At 47.0% G+C, this 21,718-nt stretch overlaps 1 protein-coding gene across 1 annotated transcript; it reads right to left on the reverse strand.

The window, feature by feature from the left end:
• Window positions 1-5,357: 5,357 nt before the first annotated feature.
• LOC133362697 (E3 ubiquitin-protein ligase COP1-like) lies at window positions 5,358-20,107 on the reverse strand. The gene is made up of 9 exons (XM_061581619.1): window positions 20,073-20,107; window positions 17,531-17,679; window positions 13,677-13,736; window positions 13,352-13,449; window positions 11,924-11,985; window positions 10,651-10,770; window positions 9,662-9,811; window positions 8,955-9,056; window positions 5,358-5,705 (listed from the first exon to the last, which is right to left on the reverse strand). The coding sequence occupies exons 2-9, from the start codon at window positions 17,665-17,667 to the stop codon at window positions 5,544-5,546; spliced, it is 891 nt and encodes a 296-aa protein (XP_061437603.1). The 5' UTR covers window positions 17,668-17,679; window positions 20,073-20,107; the 3' UTR covers window positions 5,358-5,543.
• Between the last annotated feature and the right edge of the window lie 1,611 nt (window positions 20,108-21,718).

Below are 21,718 nucleotides of genomic sequence, written 5' to 3' on the forward strand. Positions count from 1 at the left end.
GTTCATGTTTTTGTTTTTTGTTTGTTTTTTCATTTTGCACATAGTCACTTTAAGATGTTTTTTGTTCATGTTTTAGTTTTTTGTTTGTGTTTTCAGTTTGCACATAGTCACTTTAAGATGTTTTTTTTGTTTTTTCAGTTTGCACCCGATTCAAGAACCGAATGGCTCACAGGGCTCTACCTAATACATGAACTTGACTCACGCACAGAGACCCATAGACGACACCACGCAGACAGCCAATGACACCTGGGGGCTCTGCCCACGTGGTGCTTAAGCCCCGCCCCTTCCTGACACGTGACCCGCGCTGGGCGTGGCCAGACGCTGTCACGTGGGAGCTGCAGTGGTGCCACAGTGTCTCTCTGCTGCTGCTGCTACTTGAAGCCGGTACGGTTATAGCAGCAATTGATTAACAGGTTCACTTGGCCTTGACGGGTTAGCGGATCAATTTTGACTTAAAACTTTCCTGACTGCAGGAATTCATATTCTTGGTTCTTTTGGTAAAATCGCGTCGATTGAAAATAAAAAATAAGAAAAAAAATGGAAAATAATAAAAGCAAAACCCGCCATTTTTTCAATATTTTATTATAATTTTTTTCTATTTACGTGACTTTATAACAGAAAGAACCAATACTATATATAGGGTTAGCCGATTTCATTCGTTAATCGATTTGTTGTCTGCTGGGATGTTTGCACACAGAGTTGGTGTAACTGTGATTTTTTGTCTGCAATATTTTGCTGTCTTTTCTTGAATTTTCTGTTTGCACTCAGTCACACATAGTCACTTTAAGATGTTTTTTGTTCATGTTTTTGGTTTGTTGCGGTTGTACCCGATTCAAGAGCCGAATGGCTCACAGGGCTACACCTAATACATGAACTTGAACTTGCAGTAGTGCAGCTCAACAGGGAGCGGATTCAGCAAGTTGCAGCAGCCTCTTTCGAAGGTGCAGCGACCGTCTCTCCAGCAGCAGCAGTAGCAGTAGCAGCAGCATAGCAGCATCAGCAGCATCAGCAGCAGCTGCAGTAGCAGCATCAGCAGCAGCTACAGTACACGTGCACAAGTCATTCCAAGGTGGGTTTGTGTGGTGTCTGACTGTGTGTGACTGTGTGTGGGGTGTGTGTGTGTGACTGTGTGTGGTGTGTGACTGTGTGGACTGTGTGTGTGTGACTGTGTGTGACTGTGTGGTGTGTGACTGTGTGTGGTGTGTGACTGTGTGTGGTGTGTGACTGTGTGTGGTGTGTGACTGTGTGTGGGGTGTGTGTGTGGTGTGTGTGTGTGGTGTGTGTGTGACTGTGTGTGTTGTGTGACTGTGTTTGTGTGACTGTGTGTGTGGTGTGTGCACAAGCATCGTGGGACCCACCCCCCCGTGTGCCACAGTGCCGGCCTTGATAAGTGCTGCTACTCGCTAACAGCACTTGCCCCCGACAGTCTGTTAGAGGCTATACGGGGGATCTTTGTCTTTGGCAGTGGCGGTGCACAAGGTGCGTGCAGGAGGTGCTTGCAGGAGGCCGAACGGCGCCCGGAGGAGACGCGTCCCACGAAGAGCTTCCATGAAGAAGTGCGGGAGCGAGGCGAGAGAGGGATGGGACCAAGGAATTGTGCGTGGGAGGTCTCGTGAGGGAGGGCAGCGAAGGGGGGGGGGGGCAGGTGAAGGTCAGCGAGGGGCAGGAGCTCGGCCTGAGGGGCACGGAACCGGGGCGGAGTCGGGGAGCGGGAGGGGAAGAGGGGAGAGAGAGACGGCGCAGCAAGAGTCGAGGGCCAGAGACGCGGCGAGCGAGAGACGCAGAGACGAGGCGGCGAGGGGAGTACAGCAAGAGAGAGAGAGAGACAACCATCAGAGGAATTTCATTCAACGGTTCTTGAGGCAGAGGTTAGGGGGGTCCGGTTCAGAAGGAGCGAGAGAGACGGGGCGAGAAGAGGGGAGGGGCAGAGACGTCGCGAGAGATCGGCAAAGAGAAGTGGAGGCAAGGGGACGACAGGAAGAGAGAGAGAGACATCAGAGGGCGCCGAACCTTCGTCGATTTATAAGCGAGAGGTTAGGGCGATTCAGTTGGGAAGGAGGGAGAGAGACGGGGAGGCAGGGAGGGAGAGAGACGGGGGCCCAGGGAGGGAGGGAGATGGGGGGGCAGAGAGAGAGAGAGATGGGGGGACAGAGAGGGGGAGAGATGGGGGGGCAGAGAGGGAGAGGGGGCAGGGAGGGAGAGAGACGGGGGGGCAGAGAGGGGGAGAGAGAGGGGGACAGGGAGGGAGAGAGACGGGGGGGCAGAGAGGGGAGAGATGGGGGGCAGAGAGGGGAGAGATGGGGGGGCAGAGAGGGAGAGGGGGGCAGGGAGGGAGAGAGACGGGGGGGCAGAGAGGGGGAGAGACGGGGGGGCAGAGAGGGGGGCAGAGAGGGGGAGAGAGAGGGGGGCAGGGAGGGAGAGGGGGGCAGGGAGGGAGAGAGACGGGGGGGCAGAAAGGGGGAGAGACAAAAGGGCAGGAGGAGAGAGCTGTAGATGCCACTGGTTCTCACCGTTCGGATTAGATGCCACTGGTTCTTCACATTCTGTAGATGTAGATGCCACTGGTTCTTCACGTTCTGCAGATGTAGATGCCACTGGTTCTTCACGTTCTGCAGATGTAAATGCCACTGGTTCTTCACGTTCTACAGATGTAGATGCAACTGGTTCTTCACGTTCTGCAGATGTAAATGCCACTGGTTCTTCACGTTCTGCAGATGTAGATGCCACTGGTTCTTCACGTTCTGCAGATGTAGATGCCACTGGTTCTTCACGTTCTGCAGATGTAGAAGCCACTGGTTCTTCACGTTCTGCAGATGTAGATGCCACTGGTTCTTCACGTTCTGCAGATGTAGATGCCACTGGTTCTTCACGTTCTGCAGATGTAGATGCCACTGGTTCTTCACGTTCTGCAGATGTAGATGCCACTGGTTCTTCACGTTCTGCAGATGTAGAATGCCACTGGTTCTTCACGTTCTGCAGATGTAGATGCCACTGGTTCTTCACGTTCTGCAGATGTAGATGCCACTGGTTCTTCACGTTCTGCAGATGTAGATGCCACTGGTTCTTCACGTTTTGTAGATGTAGATGCCACTGATTCTTCACGTTCTGCAGATGTAGATGCTAATTCCCTTTGGCACGTGTTTCCTCTCTATTCTCTTGAAATACCTACTAAGAGATGTCTGCACAGTTGTTCTCTTCATCTCTGCACAAATCAACTTGTGATGGGCAATCGCATCGTTGAACTGCGGTAACGGGACATACGGACAGGTTTGTACGTATCTCTGAAAGTTCCCAAGTCGAATGTTTGTAAGTAGAGGTAGTCCCTGTACTACATCGGGCACAATCTGGGGGCAGGGGTGGGGGTCAGGGAATTGGGTGATGCAACAGATGTTCATTAGGGATAGAGGGGTTGGTTGTCCCTGTGGAGGCGGCATTGCCGAGGGGACAGGACAGGAAGGGTGGGTCACCCTTGACACGTGAAGGACACGGCTTCGAATCCCGTCTAGTGAGCAAAACGAACAAAGACGCCAAGGTCACCGTGAACCGATGTCACGACTCCCCCGCGCTGACGTCATATCGAGTTTCATTTAAGTGACGCCACTATATTTTCAAAACGAGTGTGATTTTTACAGTATTTTTGTTTTAAGACGCGAGGTTGCCACCCGTCCTTGCTTTGATGTAATATCCCTGCATTGATGCATTTCATTTCATTAAATTGATATCACTAGATTGCCACGGTTATCATTTGTAATTCTTTACGACGCGAGTTTGCGACCAAGATCATCCTCTTATGGAGGTCGGCTCCCGTGGGATATCTCCAAGTCTTCGCAAAAACGTGACTTGGCAAGTCCTGGTTTGTTGCCAGTCGCGTGAAAGTTTGCCACTCAATAGCGTGCATGCACACGCACAGTCATCCTCCCCCGTCTCTCTTATGCTGTTGTGAATACAGGGGGGGGAGTGCTTCAAAAACAAGTGAACACTTCTGAGACTTTGCAACAGCAGCAGCACAGGAGAACGTGCTGCCTCCGGCCTCTGGAGACCTGCACCTGTAGAAGATTGCGGGCGCACGTTGACAATGTTGGCAAAGACTCTTCGGCTTTTAAAATTCTTTATATTAAGTTCACTTGCTTGCGCGCTTACGACCGTGCAAACCTTTCGGTCGTTTTTTAACCCACTTCCCGTGATCGAATCGAGCTGACATTTTGCACACAGACTCGTTGTGCGAGACAATTAATGTTCGTGAACATTTTTTTTCCAAAATTTTACACTTTTAGGGAAAACAAATTAAATATTTAATTACCAATTGTTTAATACTGGCAGACAATCATCTGACCCATAGGTGGCAGCCATCTCAAGCCAGAGGACGAGAGGACTCTAGCCGCCACGCATATAAAAGATTTATAGTGAAAAACTTTGTTTTTACGGGTTATACTTGTTGAAGCTATTAGGACGGAACCACGATTGACCTCCGACAGTGGCGATGATGTTCACAATGGGTGAAGGGGCTGAGTTGGTACCCGCGACGGGTTTCGCAAACTCACAACCTTTCCGAGTGTATTTCCTTACGTTGAATACAAAAAAAAGCACGGAATTGCTTGCGATTTTAAGCGCTTTAATTTTGAGCGTACACGCAACGAACAGAAACAATGAACGTTCACTTTACAATCAAATGCAATCAAAATGTTTTTGAGATATCAAAGATTGCATTTTCAATAAAAACTGCAGAAGAAAATATTAAATAAATGTGGATATCTACATAAAATGATATTATAAGCACACTATCCTAAAAATACAGCACCATATTTTAACACTAAAGCAGTCACTGACTCGCAACAACTTGCAATCATAAGTGACAGAGTTAATTTCGGGTAAAATCGATGAAAATGGGGTATGCCGATAGCATAAAAAATTAACCCGTAAAAACAAAGTTTTTCACTATAAATCCTTTATATGCGTGGCATCGGGGCGGCTAGAGTCCTCTCGTCCTCTGGCTTGAGATGGCTGCCACCTATGGGTCAGATGAGTGTCTGCCACCATTAAACAATTGGTAATTAAATATTTAAATTTTCTCTAAAACTGTGTAAAATTTAGGAAATTTTTTTCAGGAAAATGCATTGTCACGCACAACGAGTCTGTGTGCAAAATGTCAGCTCGATTGGATCACGGGAAGTGGGTTAAAAAACGACCGAAAGATTTGCACGGTCCTAAGCAAGCAAGCGAACTTAATATAAAGGATTTAAAAATGAGATGTGATTGAGCAAATCTGAGATCAGATTTGGAATCGGCACCCTGAAATTAGTCTAGAACAGCTGCAAAAGTCCAGGCCAGAAAAACATGCTTGTGTTGTTGTTGTTGACCAGTGTTAACGGCGAAAGTGTCCACCCCCCCACCTCCTCTCTGAAAATTGATGAAAAGCAGCGACTTAAAACTGAACACCCAAAACATTTGAACTGCGGTGGCTAAAAGTCTCCACCCTGGCTACCATTTCGCCAAGAACAATGGAACGTAAAACAACGTCCCTCAAAACAAACTCCGATTCTCTTTTAATCCTCAGATTCAGAAGTGGTGTCGACATCTGGACCCTCAAACCAGTCAAAGGGTGAGTGTCGCCGTTTTGCAGGAAGCTTGATGGAAGGTGATGCAGAGACCATCTTCCCTTGTTTGATCTTTGCTGTCAACGTGGTTTTTCTTGAGATCTCAATCGCCTGTAACAAATGAACACATCGAAGACAATTGGGCATCGTCAAAAGTCTAGAGTGGTCCTCCTGCTCAAGTGAGCGTGGCTTGGTGTTCGTCTCTCGTGACGAGGTGCACAGGCTCCTGCGGTGGATGCCTCCTCCACCTTGCCGTGGCGTGTCCTCGAAATAACACGCGCGGATTCCCGGTGGGCTGCGTGTGACAGGTAAAGTTTCAAATTGAATCGGAAGGAAATTCAAACTCGTGCTAAGGTAGCCGACTTGAGGTTGGCTGCTACATCTCGGACGCTGCAAAGAAATGTCGCATGCCAGATAGTCCAAGTTTAATGTTCTACCGATATGTTGCGTGCCAGACAGTCCAAGTTTAATGTGATGCTCGCTAGGAATTACACTGAGAGACGGTGAAAGGAACAACGTTTTTGTTGTCCATCCGCCCGCACCTCCGATTCGCACGGTTGGCTACGCACGGTGTTGCGAACGAAGTTCAACACACACACACGTACACACACACACGTACACACACACACGTACACACACACACACGTACACACACACACACGTACACACACACACACGTACACACACACGTACACACACATGCACACGTACACACACGTACACACACGTACACACACGTACGCACACGCACACGCACACGTACGCACACGTACGCACACGCACACGTACGCACACGCACACGTACACACACGTACACACATACACACGTACACACACACACGTACACACACACACACGTACACACACACGTACACACACACACACGTACACACACACACGTACACGCACACACACACGCACACACACACGTACACACACACACGTACACACACACGTACACACACACGTACACACACACGTACACACACACACACGTACACACACACGTACACACACACGTACACGTACACACACACGTACACACACACGTACACGCACACACACACGTACACACACACACACACGTACACACACACACACATACACACACACACACATACACACACACGTACACACACACGTACGTACGTACGTACGGACACATACACACACACACGTACGTACGTACGGACATACACACACACACGTACACACACACACACACGTACACACACACACGTACACACACACATGTACACACACACACGTACACACACACGTACGTACGGACACGTACACACACACACACACGTACACACACACACACGTACGTACGGACACGTACACACACACACATACACACACACGTACGTACGTACGGACACGAGGGTCAGATCATGTACACAGGGTTCATGGCAACGCACGGTGTTGCGAACGAAGTTCAACGCACATACGCACGGACAACAACACGAGTGTTAGATAATACACACAGCTCCATGACATCGTTCACACTGTTGAGGGAAGCCGGCAGCTTGTGCTGGACGGGTGCCGAGAGAGGGATGATGGACGATGGTCAAGAAAACATGGACCTGAATGGCATCCAACGGGAGATACTCGACTGAGACGGCTCCAAGCGAGGAGATGGAGCGATGAATTGAGCGGCGTGCGTAGGCGCTGAGTGTGGATCATTATATCTGCAGGATCGTGAGAGATGGCGATTGCGCGGGGAGGTCTTCGTCCGGAAGTGGAATGATTGTGGCCGATGAAGTCTCAATGCCACAAAAACAAGAATGTCAACGTGAAAACGAGGGCTCAAAACATCTGACACGAACACAATATTATTGTAAACATTAAACAGCATTTACATAAGAGGGGGGGGGGGGAGCACTCAAAAGCTCCACACTGATAGAGTCAAGAATCCATGGCTACACTGCCATCTCCTGACCACCTCGTAGGCCAAGCCTGGCAGTCCCCGGCAGTCTCCCACCGACTCAACCCCGCATCGTGTCTGAGATCTACGTTCATCAATGGGCTCATTGAAGATTGGTCAAAACAGTCGCCTTGAACGGGCTGGGGTGACCAATCAGGTGACTGGCATTGATGCCGCTACACGCGGACTGGGAATGAGAGCAACCGCCAGAAGAAATGCAGCGAGACACGTGGGAAAGAGAAGAAGTCACGTCACTGCAGGCAGAAGGAGCTCTGGTGGGAGTTCTACAGAGGGTGACCGCTGTACACGGCGTCTTGGACAATGGTGGGAATACACCCGCAACTTGACCCCAGCACACACAAGCAGGCGAGCAATGAAACGGTGCGCCCATTTATAGAGAATGAGAAGATGTATTGATACTGGAGGAATGCGATGAGATATGAAGCTGTTTTTCACAGATGTCCAGAACTATTAACTTTGTATTTTTATTTGACCAGGTGAGGCCCACTGAGCTGTATAGCTCTTGTTCAGAAGTGTACTGGCCACAAATGACAGCTCAACCAAGTGGCCTATCACGTGGACATGTATAGCAGCCAAACACTCTGAGAGCGTGTTTGTAAATGTGGAGGGGAAAATCGGAGAACCTGGAGAAAAAGCCACGCGACCACGGGGAGACCTCCTGTATGCCAGGTGAGGTCGTTCACATTTCACAACAACAAACAATACAAAAACACAATAGGAGCGCAAAGTGTAGGGAAGGTAAAAAGTTTTTTTTCTAATAAACAAAAAAAACCTAAACCATTTTTTTCTTGTTAATTGTTTTTTTTAACCTTTTATCTGGCAACAAAACTGACACCTTTTTTACGAGGAGCCATGTTTGCATAGACCACAATACCTGCAGTCGGAATGCAAACAAAAAACACAACTCTGATAATGTATGCACTGTCCTTGAAGTTGATTGGTCCACACCCGAGACAGCTTTCCTTAGAGCCTAGTCTCACATGGGTTGGACCAGATGACGCCAAAATGCGCACAACTCAAAGACAATGCACCATCAGAGTATGAGAGCTTGGGGTAAGCATTTACACCATTGGAACCTCATTTATAAGGAGTCATGTTTGCATAGACCACAATACCTGCAGTCATAATGCAAACAAAAAACACAACTCTGATAATGTATGCACCGTCCTTGAAGTAGATGTTTATCTTACCAGGCAAGGCCCACTAAACCATCAGCTTCTCTCACAGAAGCGTCCCGGCCACAAGCGCGAGCAGCTCTACGAAGCGGCTCACCACGTGAAAGATTGTTGAAGAGCAACAATGATATTTTGGAGTAAGAGAAAAAAGTGCGTGACATCATCATCATCATCAGCATTGTTTAACCTGCCGCGCCGGGAGATCAAACGGGACTGCGAGTCTGGTGCACTCACCGTCTTGACATGCGTGACAACGATGGCAGATCTCATCTTGCCTGCTGCCCTGGCCTTTTCAGTCATCACGCCCGACACACTTGCTAGCAGCTCTTCGTCGACCTAGCCACAAAATCACGCAAAGATCCTGCAATTTAAAACATTTATTCGGCCTTGCCGGAATACGAGTGCATTGTACGAGCAAATCGAAATTTGCATTTTTTTTATTTTGGGAATTCAGAAACCCGTCCCTTGGTCACGGGCATGCTTTGTGAGCACTCTCCGTCTCTGGCACATTCATCCTACGTTCATTGAACAAATGCTCCAAGCTCGTCAAGACGTCTATTCCACCTTCCCACATCCAGTGACCCTTTGAATCTGATTGATGGTGATGGAGACTCGCATTAAACTGCAGAAGTGATTTTAGTTTTTAAATTGTAAATGTTTTGTTTAATGTTATTGTCAAATGAATGGCTTAGATTACAATGACATAGTTTGTTAGATTACAGCAATTATTTAATTATCTGGGAAAAACTCTCCCTCCAGTTGGTCGAGCTCTGAGTTTCACAGCGCACCGCACATTAGGAGAATGCTTCTATCCAGCGTGAACATCCACACATGACCCAATCATCCCTAGCGCTCAAGCGAGCCGCTTTGTCCCTACGAGAGTGGATCGAGTCCCATTGCATCGTCCAAAGAATTTCAATCAAAGCAGTCGCATTACTCACCATGAAATCCATGCTGTCCGAGCCCTCGGAGTCCGACAGATGCAAAACTTTTCGCTTTTTCTTCACGACCTCCCCCGTGGCAAGGGGCTTGCGGATGCCGCCCTTGGAAGGCGACTTGGCCACTGTCACCGGTGCGAGCAAAGGTGGAGTCTTGCAGATCGCACGGACACACAAACAGAGATCCCCCAGTTAGGCCTGCAGGCTTGCGGGAGTGCCGTGCTGATCGCAAACACCTAACGTCAGCGCTTTGCCCAGCGGGGTTCATTGAACGAGCCTGACTGATGACTAAGACCCGGGAGGTAAACACTGGTCCAGATCTTGGTAGCTTGGATGAATACTATATTTTTAGGTTTTTCGGTAAAGTCACGTAGGTAAAAAATTTAAATTAATAAAAGTAAAATAAAGCAAAATAAAATAAAAAATCACGACGTTTCGGAAGCAACACAAGCCTCCGTCTTCAGGTGGAACCGTCACAGCCACGACAGCTGTATCAAGTAAATGAGAGATCACAAGAAATACCACAAAGACACACAGAGAGAGATGTCTGTCTGCTTGTATGTCTGTCTATAGTTTTCTAGTTAGATTTTTGTTGCTATTTCTTTTATGCCTGATGACGATTGCTTGTGTTGCAATCGAAACGTCGTAATATGCTATTATTTAATTGGCTATTTTATCTTTAGACGTGACTTAACCGAAAGAACCAAAGAATAATTCCTGCAGTCACGAAAGCTCCAAAATTAAGATTGAATCATGTTTACATTAACCACAATACTTGCAGTCAAATGCAAAAAAAAAACAATACTCTGATCATTTATGTGTTGTCCTTGAAACTGATTGGTCCACACCAGAGACAGCTTTCTTTAGAGCCCAGTCTCATATGGTGTTCATCAGTTTTGTTGCCAGAGAAAAGGGGGAAAGCCCTCTCGACAAGCGAGCTCTGCGGCACCGCACTGCTCCTGACGCCGCCGTCACAAACAACGCCAACTCACCGCTTCCAGCTGCATCTTCTTCTGAGTGAGCAGCTCCAGAATGCGGTTCACGTCGGCCAGCTCCAAGCCATCTCGGTCCAGCGCCAGCAACTCCTGGATAGTCTGCCGGTGATGGACGCTCTGTGAGGAAGAGGGGGGGGGGTCGGCAGGGTGGAAGGGTCACGTGACACGGTGATCAAGAGACGTGGCCGGTCACCTCGTGAAGTGCGAAAAGCACTTGCCGGGAGTCGTCTCAGCAGGGTTCTGGTGGTACATGTTGTTTGTCGTTTATTGTGAAAATTCCGTCACAGTTCCTATGTGATCACTGTTTCATTGCTTTATTTTGGTGATTTCGAAAAGTTTACTGGTTTGGCCATGTTTGTGTTGTTGTAGTACAGAGTAAGACTGATGGCCTTAATCTAAGTTGTCTGGTGGTGGTTATTGTTGTTGTTTGACTTGCATCCCACTGGGATCGGTGTACGGTGTTTTTTCTACAATATTTTGCTGTCTTTTCTTGGATTTTCTGTTTGCACTTAGTCACAAAGTCACTTTAAGATGTTTTCTTGTTCATGTTTTTGTTGTTTGTTGCGGTTGCACCCGATTCAAGAGCCGAATGGCTCACAGGGCTACACCTAATCAATGAACTTGAACTTTCAGCAAAGTTCATTGCGTTGTCCACGCGACACCGACAGCCCGTAGCGCACGGCGCGTCTTCGGTCAGTAACCTCCAACCGTGGGCCACGTAGAGGACTATTTAACAAATATTTACATTTTAGTTTGGCCAGCTAAGGTCCACTGAGCTACATACCTCTTTCTCAGTAGCGATCTGGCCACATCTCCTTTAGCAGTGGCAAAATATAGTAGTAGGTTTTTACCCTTTCAACTGGTACAAAAACTGACACCTTTATACAAGGCATCATGTTTGCAATAACCACAACACAAGCAGTCAAAATGCAAACAGAAAGACACAACTCTGATGATGATATGCACTGTCCTTGAAGTTGATTGGTCCACACCCGAGACAGCTTTTCTTAAGAGCCTAGTCTCACATGGTGTTGGACCAGATGACGCCAAAAGGCGTACAACTCAAAGACAGCGCACTATCAGAGTATTGAGAGCTCGGGGTGAAGCATTTACACTATGAGACATCTCCTTTACCAGTAGCAAAATATAGTAGTAGGTTTTTACCCTTTCAACTGGTACAAAGGTGTCAGTTTTTGTACCAGTTGAAAGGGTAAAAACCTATTACTATAAAATGTGCCAGTGATGTTTTTCCCTGCACATCTCCAATCACCGGTTGTTCCATCTCGATTCGATTCTCTAGCCGCTGACGCTGCTTCAGGACCAGCTCGTTCACTGCGAAAAGACGCGTGTGGGGGAAAAAGCTGTTAAATATTAAACAACGCGAGCATCACTCTTAGGTTATTTAGGTAAAGTCAGGTAGGTAAAAAATTAACCCGTAAAAACAAAGTTTTTCACTATAAATCCTTTATATGCGTGGCGGCTAGAGTCCTCTCGTCCTCTGGCTTGAGATGGCTGCCACCTATGGGTCAGATGATTGCCTGCCACCATTAAGCAATTGGTAATTCAATATAATTAATTTTTTCCTAAAAAGTGTAAAGTTATGGAAAAAAAATTTCACTAAAAAAAATTGTCACGCACAACGAGTCTGTGTGCAAAATATCAGCTCGATTGGATCACGGGAAGTGGGTTAAAAAACGACCGAAAGATTTGCACGGTCGTAAGCGCGCAAGCAAGCAAGCAAACTTAATATAAGGATTTAAATAAAAAACGACCGAAAGATTTGCACGGTCGTAAGCGCGCAAGCAAGCAAGCAAGCGAACTTAATATAAAGGATTTAAAAAGGAGAGTACTGTTAAACGCTGGGGATGTCAACGCTCGGTAAAGTAGAATAGTACCTGTTAAATAAGATGGTCCAAATATGTGTCGTTAAATCTTTTTTGCATGGTTAATAACATCTTTCCCATTATTACTCAGTTTGTACCCATCATCACAGTTGAAGTTATTCTAGATTTGAAGCTTTCGTGACTGCAAGGATTCATATTCTTAGGTTTTTTTCGGTAACGTCACGTAGGTAAAAAATTAAAATTAATAAAAGTGAAATAAAAATAAAAGATTTTTATTTTATTTTTATTTTACTTTTATTAGTTGAAGTTACGTCTGTGTTTGTATATCTGGATGGCTTCGTGTAAAATTCCGTCACAGTTCCTATGATTGCTTTTTCATTGCTTTCATGGCTTTATTTTGGTGATTTCGAAAAGTGTATTGGTTTAGCCATGTTTGTGTTGTTGTAGTACAGAGTTAGACTGATGGCCTTAATCTAAGCTGTCTTGTGGTTGTTGTTGTTGTTGTTTGACTTGCATCCCACTGGGATTTTTGCACACAGCGTTGGTGTACGGTGTTTTTTCTGCAATATTTTGCTGTCTTTTCTTGGATTTTCTGTTTGTACTCAGTCACATATTCACTTTAAGATGTTTTCTTGTTCATGTTTTTGTTTTTTGTTTGTTGCAGTTGCACCCGATTCAAGAGCCGAATGGCTCACATGGCTACACCTAATACATGAAACTTGAACTTGAACAAACCTTTGATGGTAGCCAGGAGGTTTGCAGAGCATCAATCGTTGAAGGCCTGTGTTGCATTGCCGTGAAACAAAATTTGCGAAAAATGCAGGTGGATGGAAAATAAGTAAAAAACAACTCACAGAGGAAGTTTGGATATATCTGCTTTGAATTCTTAATGGCGGAACTGCACTTTGGGCAGCTATTGTTCTCCTCCAGACTCCGACGGATGCATTTGCAACTGAAACGCAGACAAAATGCAACGGCGAGTAAATTGGCAATCGCCGTTATCAGCATCATTGGAAAATTTACCAATCACCGAATATTGTCGCACATTCGCCGGACGGTGGAAAGAAATGGAATGCAACAACAAAGTACAGTAAAACCTTGGATTGCGAGGAACTTGGTCTGCGAGTGTTTTGCAAGATGGAACAGAAGCACTTCTCCTCCGAGCAGACACGCACATACCAGAAGCTGTGGCCACACTTGGTCATGTACGGCTCTTCTATCGTGTCCAAACAGATGGGGCTGAACATGCAACAGCACAAGGGAGACGAGCAGACATTGGCAACGAAGGAAGAGTTTCCAACACAGCCCTTGTGTCGTGACATAAGAGGGAAGGGCTGCCGGGGGCTCTGGGACCCTAGGCAGATAAGCCCCTTGGCGCCAGGCACTAGGATCCCAGGCACCCCAGACACTTAAGCCCCTTGGCACCAGGCGCTAGGATCCCAGGCACCCCAGACACTTAAGCCCCTTGGCGCCAGACGCTAGGATCCCAGGCACCCCAGACACTTAAGCCCCTTGGCGCCAGGCACTAGGATCCCAGGCACCCCAGACAGTTAAGCCCCTTGGCACCAGGCACTAGGATCCCAGGCACCCCAGACACTTAAGCCCCTTGGCGCCAGACGCTAGGATCCCAGGCACCCCAGACACTTAAGCCCCTTGGCGCCAGGCACTAGGATCCCAGGCACCCCAGACAGTTAAGCCCCTTGGCACCAGGCACTAGGATCCCAGGCACCCCAGACGCTTAAGCCCCTTGGCGCCAGACGCTAGGATCCCAGGCACCCCAGACACTTAAGCCCCTTGGCGCCAGGCACTAGGATCCCAGGCACCCCAGACAGTTAAGCCCCTTGGCGCCAGGCGCTAGGATCCCAGGCACCCCAGACACTTAAGCCCCTTGGCGCCAGGCACTAGGATCCCAGGCACCCCAGACGCTTAAGCCCCTTGGCGCCACCAACAGGGGGGCTGTGTGCTCTGTGGGATACCTGGGGGCGCACACAACCCCACCCCTCGTTGGGGACGAGGCACAAAAGGGCAGCTCCCTGGACGATTGGGGCCAGTTGTAGCTCAAGACCCGCCAGCCAGCTTAGGACCCTGGGACGCTGTGAGGGCCAGTGGTGGGACTCTGGAACTGTGAGGGCGAGTTCCAGAACGTAGCCAGAGTAGTGTATCTAGGCTGTGTACCTAGGCTGTGTATCTAGGCTGTGTACCTAGGCTGTGTACCTAGGCTGTAACAAGAGTATCAGGACTGTTGGAGTATTGGATTGTAATAAAGAAGTTACCTCTACAAGTGTCTCCGGAACCCATTACATTTGCATCACAATGTCATGGTAATTTCAGCTCCCAATGCTGATGTACATTTGTTGATATAACTGACGCCACGTTTGCCAACATCAATCATTACATGTAGTCGCTGCCAATCATTTAAAGTAATTCCCTGCCTTCACCCATAACGCTTTAAGAAAAGATATGTTTGGATTAGTATGAAACATAATGGAACCACATCTCAATATCAATGCACTACTCTTCTCATTCAGGTGATCCAATCCATAGAAATCTTACAGCCCAACCAGTCTTCATAGATGTTCCCAAACAGCACTTTCCCCAACAAACTAAAGAGGGCTATGGTGGGAGACGTATCTTGTTTTGTGTGTGTGCACATACACAAAGACAAATATCCCCCGTATAGCCAGTACAGACTGTTGGGGCAAGTGCTGTTTGCGAGCACCTATGAAGGCCGGCACGGCACACGAGGGGGTGGGTGGCCAACACCAGTGGCGATGTTTACACACTGCACCAGGTGCTCATTTAAGGCCGAGTCGACCTAGGGGAGGCCCAGGATTGGTTCAAATAATCGTCACTGGTGTTGACCGCAAGCGGGGAATTGAACTCGGGTCGCCAGGTTCGTAGCGCAGCGTAGCGCTAACAGCTGCGCCACCGCTCCCCACCCACTACACTATACACTACTATACACTACTATACACTACACTATACACTACACTATACACTAGTGCTGTACTAGTATACTATACTATACACTACACTATACACTACTATACACTACACTATACACTACACTATACACTACACTATACACTAGTGCTGTACTAGCATACTATACTATACACTACACACTACACTATACACTACACTACTATACACTACACTATACACTAGTGCTGTACTAGTATACTACACTATACACTACACTATACACTACTATACACTACACTACACTATACACTACACTATACACTAGTGCTGTACTAGTATACTACACTATACACTACACTATACACTACACTATACACTACACTATACACTACACTATTTCAAACACATGTGCACATACAAATTGTATGGACATGTATTTGTGTGTGGGTGTGCGTGTCTAATTTAGTCTGCGAGTACGTATTTTGTATCTTGTTTTTACGCATCCGTGTAATCTCTGCGTGTCTGCACGTAATCTGCATGGTGTGTGTGTGGTCTTTGTGGCTGTGCGTGGCCGCGTTTAGTCTGCATGTGTGCGTCTCTCGTCTGTGTCCGGACGCATTAGTAAGTCACATACGCGAGTCACCTCTGGCAATCACTTGCCTGCTCACTGCAGTGTGTGTGTGCGTGTGGGCCAACAGCGATTGTAGGGAGGGGGGAGGAGGTTAGGCCTAACTTCACAGGCTATTTCGTGTTTATCACAATGGGAATTTAAAAAAATTAACCCGTAAAAACTAAGTTTTTCACTATAAATCCTTTATATGCGTGTTCAATGCGCCACAACCCAGCCCACATTGGTCTTTGAAACGGGCGGCTAGCGTCCTCTCGTCCTCTGGCTTGAGATGGCTGCCACCTATGGGTCAGATGATTGCCTGCCACCATTAAGCAATTGGTAATTTAATATTTAAAAAAATTACCTAAAAAGTGTAAAATTTTGCAAAAATTTTTCACGAAAATAAATTGTCACGCACAACGAGTCTGTGTGCAAAATGTCAGCTCGATTAGATCACGGGAAGTGGGTTAAAAAACGACCGAAAGATTTGCACGGTCGTAAGCGCGCAAGCAAGTGAACTTAATATAAAGGATTTTAAAAAACCTTAGCTTTTTTTTCAGGTACTCTCATTTCCTGGCACACGCAAAATCATTATTAAAACGGATTTGGTAAATTTAACACAAACGAAACAGCATTTCCCCACACAAATCCGGCTTGTCGCCTGATGAAGCCAGTTGCAACTACTGGAGAAACGTCGTACTCCGATTGTAAATGTTGTGGCTTGGCTCTCCAACACACCGGTTAGTGCTGAACTAGTACACTATACACTACACTACTATACACGACACTACACTATACACTACACTATACACTAGTGCTGTACTAGTATACTACACTATACACTATACTACTATACACTATACTATACACTACACTATACACTAGTGCTGTACAAGTATACTACACTATACACTACACTACTATACACTATACTATACACTACACTATACACTACACTACTATACACTATACTATACACTACACTACACACTATACACTACACTATACACTAGTGCTGTACTATTATACTACACTACACTATACACTACTACACACTACACTACTATATACTACACTATACACTACACTATACACTATACACTACTATACACTACACTATACACTACTATATACACTACACACTACACTATACACTACTCTATACACTAGCACTGTACTATTATACTACACTACACACTACACTACTATACACTACACTACTATACACTACACTATACACTACACTACACACTACACTACACTACACACTACTATACACTACACTATACACTACACTACACACTACTATACACTACACACTACTATACACTACACTATACACTACTACACACTGCACTACACACTACACTACACACTACACTTAAATCAGTGAAACCTGAACCAGCCCCCCCCCCCGACTAAGTGGTCCCCAACACGCGGCGGCGAGCGGCGTGGTCACGTGGTCACGTGGGGACCAACAGCCGCGCACTGAACCCACCACGCCCAGTCGCTCTCCTCGACGAGCCCGCGGCGGGAGGGCGCCTGCGGCCTACTGCGCTGGCCGCCTCGAGGCGCGCCTCTCCCGGCAGCCCCGCTAGGCGAGCCCGAGGCTTCGGCCCAAGAGCAGGCCGACATCGCCGGGGCAGTCTGTGAGAGAGGCACGCGAGACGCTGGTGATGATGACGACGACAGTGACACGTTGTTTGTTGTTGTCATTCAAACGTCGTGAAGGAGGAAATAGAGAAACGTCGACACCACGGGGCCCGGATCTCCCCCACTCACACACAGTGCGCTAACAACTGCACCACCACTCCCCACACACACACACGGTGCGCTAACCACTGCACCACCACTCACTCACATACAGTGCGCTAACCACTGCACCACCACTCCCCACACACACACACGGTGCGCTAACCACTGCACCACCACTCACTCACATACAGTGCGCTAACCACTGGACCACCACTCCCCACTCACACCACGCGACAGCCGAAGTCACGTGCAGAGAAAATCGATTCAAGGTCAAATAATAAACTCGGATCGATTCCTATTGGGATAACAAGTGAATCGATTGTGGTCAAAAATGGAGCCGATGGAATCGATCCCTAGTGGGACTGCATTGGAATTGACAGTGGTGGTGAGTGCAAGATGGAATCGAATACATTTTCGATTACGTGGGAATCGATGATGGTGATTTGTTCTTGTGAAATGGATTCACATTAGGATAACGTAGGAATCGATGTAGCTAGTGATTAGAGCGGATAGAATCGATTCCTATTGGGATACCATGCGAATCGATTGTGATAGAAACGGTGAGCGGTTTGAATCGATTCCTATTGAGATAACATTGTAGTCTATGGGTCTCTGTGTTGTGAGTCTGTCTATGGATCAACCTTCATCATCACCACCCAATATCACCCCCCCACTACCCCCCCCCCACGCACCCATTTTTAATATTTTATTATTTACCTTCTACGTGACTTTACCGAAAGAACCAAGAAGAAGAAAATAAATCTATATATATAAAATCGCAAATCTGTCTGTCTGTCTGTGTGTGTGTCTGTGTGTGTCTGTGTCTGTGTGTGTGTCTGTGTGTGTCTGTGTGTGTGTCTGTGTGTGTCTGTGTGTGTCTGTGTGTCTGTGTGTCTGTGTGTGTGTCTGTGTGTCTGTGTGTCTGTGTGTGTGTCTGTGTGTGTGTGTCTGTGTGTGTGTGTGTCTGTGTGTGTGTGTCTGTGTGTGTGTGTGTCTGTGTGTGTGTCTGTGTGTGTCTGTGTGTCTGTGTGTGTGTCTGTGTGTGTCGCCGGACCATACGCAGTTTCATTGGACGAAATGTGAGGGATGTGCGAGACGCGATTGGTCCGTTTGGTTTCCACGGCGGTTGCCCCTGGCAACGGGTAGCGACGCATTCGCCACGGGGTGGACGCCATTTTTAATTCCCGTTAAAAATATGCGCATTAACACGCGACTCTGAGGTAAATTCATCAAAGTTTCACGTCCTCTTCACTCCCCCCCCACCCCAATGTGTGCAATTACTATTATAGGGTCGGTAGATAATAAAATTATAGCGATTAGACAGTATTATTGTAGCGCGGGGGGGGGGGGGTAGCCCATCTGTGTATATATGTAAGGTTATTAAGAAATATATTTTTCACCCGGGCAACGCCGGGTACTTATGCTAGTAAAATATAAAAATGTAATAAAAGACAAAAAAATAAATTAACAAATAAATAAATAATGCCCCCGTTGACAGGAAGAGGGAAAAAAAATCCCCTCCCCCCACAATTTGGCGCCCTTTGCACGACGCGACCCGGTGAGCAGCTCAGTTCTAACGGCGTGAACACGCGGGACGCATCGTGGGTGGTGATCACCACCAACATCAACAACATCAACAACAACAATCACCACCATCAACAACATTAACTACATCATCAACAACATCATCAACAACAACATCATCATCAACAACATTAACAACATCATCAACACCATCATCAACACCACAATCACCATCACCACAATCACCATCACCACCATCATCACCACCAACAACATCATCATCATCACCACCAACAACATCATCAACAACAATCACCACCATCAACAACATTAACTACATCATCAACAACATCATCATCATCACCACCACCATCACCACCACCACCATCACCACCACCATCACCACCACCATCACCACCACCATCACCACCATCACCACCACCATCACCACCACCATCACCACCACCATCACCACCACCATCACCACCATCCACCATCACCACCATCACCACCATCACCACCACCATCACCACCATCATCACCACCATCACCACCACCATCACCACCACCATCATCACCATCACCACCATCACCACCACCATCACCACCATCACCACCACCATCACCACCACCATCACCACCATCACCACCATCATCACCACCATCACCACCACCATCACCACCACCATCATCACCACCATCATCACCATCACCACCATCACCACCACTCGCCTTCTCTCTGTGTCTCTCTCGCTGCGCACCTCAATCCACTCCCTCCACTCGCCCTCACACCAACAAACTCCCCCCCCCCCCCACAAGTAGCCACGTGACTGCCCCTCCCCCCATCACGTGACTGCCCCTCCCCCTATCACGTGACTGCTCCTCCCCCATCACGTGACTGCCCCTCCCCCCATCACGTGACTGGCCCTCCCCCCCATCACCTGACCCCCCCATCTACCCCCCCCCCATCCCTCCACTACCCCCCCCACCCCCCCACAGGCTGATAGTGACGCGTGGCAGGAATAGCGAGTCTGTAGATTGATAACGTTTCGTTTTAAAATAAACTGTGTAACAGAATGAGCATGAAAAGTACAAATGTCGCCAAACGGACGATACGATTCGCTTGGGCCCCGTTCCGTACGACATTGTGACATCATCGCGGCGATCATCATCATCATCTGTGACGACTTTGCATCAAAGTAATTATACATAATACATAATAAAATAATAAAATAATTATTTTATTATGTATAATGATTATTTTATTATGTATAATAATTATTTTATTATGCATAATATAATAATTATTTTATTATGTTTTATTTTTATTATTGGCTCAGATGGTAGCGCGCTCGAGAAAAGAGAAGTGAACACATCTCAAATGCACGTCCAGTACAAGGATAGACGGTGTGAAATGTCTTACTAACAACACAGAGCTCGCTAACACACACAACTGACACGCTAGTCACTACACTAGGACCCTCGCGATGCTACGAAGAGTTGAGTGTAGTTGGTAGCGTGAGCACGCCACTAAAACACTAAACTCTTCGATGTTTAGATCGCCGGATCGATTCCTGCATCATCCACGAGGAATATTTTTTTAAATCAATTGTTTAATGTAACGTCCATCGTTCACATTGGTGAACCAGCTTGACCTCTTGTCGTCCTCGATGTTGCTGTTTTGAAGCCCCTGTTAAGACGTTAGAGATGTGACAACAACAACAACCACAAGACAACTTAGATTAAGGCCATCAGTCTAACTCTGTACTACAACAAACATGGCTAAACCAATACACTTTTCGAAATCACCAAAATAAAGCCATGAAAGCAAAAATGTCGATCAACAATGTTTCTTTTAATAAACAGCAAATCCCAATCAAGCGGTCAGTGCCTTGCCCAATGGACTCATTAATGTGTAACGTTTTCTATTTGAATAAATGTAAAATAAGAACAACCCGTAAAAACAAAGTTTTTCACTCTAAATCCTTTATATGCGTGGCGGCTAGAGTCCTCTCGTCCTCTGGCTTGAGATGGCTGCCACCTATGGGTCAGATGATTGCATTGCACCATTAAGCAATTGGTAATAAAATATTTTATTTGTTTTCCCTAAACAGTGTAAAATTTTTGACATTTTTTTTTCACGAACATTAATTGTCTCGCACAACGAGTCTGTGTGCAAAATGTCAGCTCGATTGGATCACGGGAAGTGGGTTAAAAAACGAGCGAAAGATTTGCACGGTCCTAAGCAAGCAAGCGAACTTAATATAAAGGATTTAAGAATATATTCGCCTGTGGAGGACGCGGGGATCGATCCCGCGACCTCTCGCATGGGAAGCGAGACTGCGCCACTCGCCCAGCGCGTGAAGGTGTCACGCGCTGGGCTCCTACACGGTGACGTTCAGCCACA

This window comes from Lethenteron reissneri, unplaced genomic scaffold, assembly GCF_015708825.2.
Source record: "Lethenteron reissneri isolate LAM-NWPU_2019-01 unplaced genomic scaffold, ASM1570882v1 scaffold_1581, whole genome shotgun sequence".
NCBI lineage: Eukaryota > Metazoa > Chordata > Hyperoartia > Petromyzontiformes > Petromyzontidae > Lethenteron > Lethenteron reissneri.

What these genes read in the sequence shown, in the direction of transcription:
- LOC133362697 (XM_061581619.1), bottom strand. Translation starts at nt 17,667, where the DNA reads ATGTCGGCCTGCTCTTGGGCCGAAGCCTCGGGCTCGCCTAGCGGGGCT. An exon ending in GAGGAGAGCGACTGGGCGTG is followed by an intron (nt 13,737 to 17,530) that starts GTGGGTTCAGTG and finishes TTGCATGTTCAG; the next exon opens with CCCCATCTGTTTGGACACGA. An exon ending in AGAAGATGCAGCTGGAAGCG is followed by an intron (nt 9,812 to 10,650) that starts GTGAGTTGGCGT and finishes GCGATCTGCAAG; the next exon opens with ACTCCACCTTTGCTCGCACC.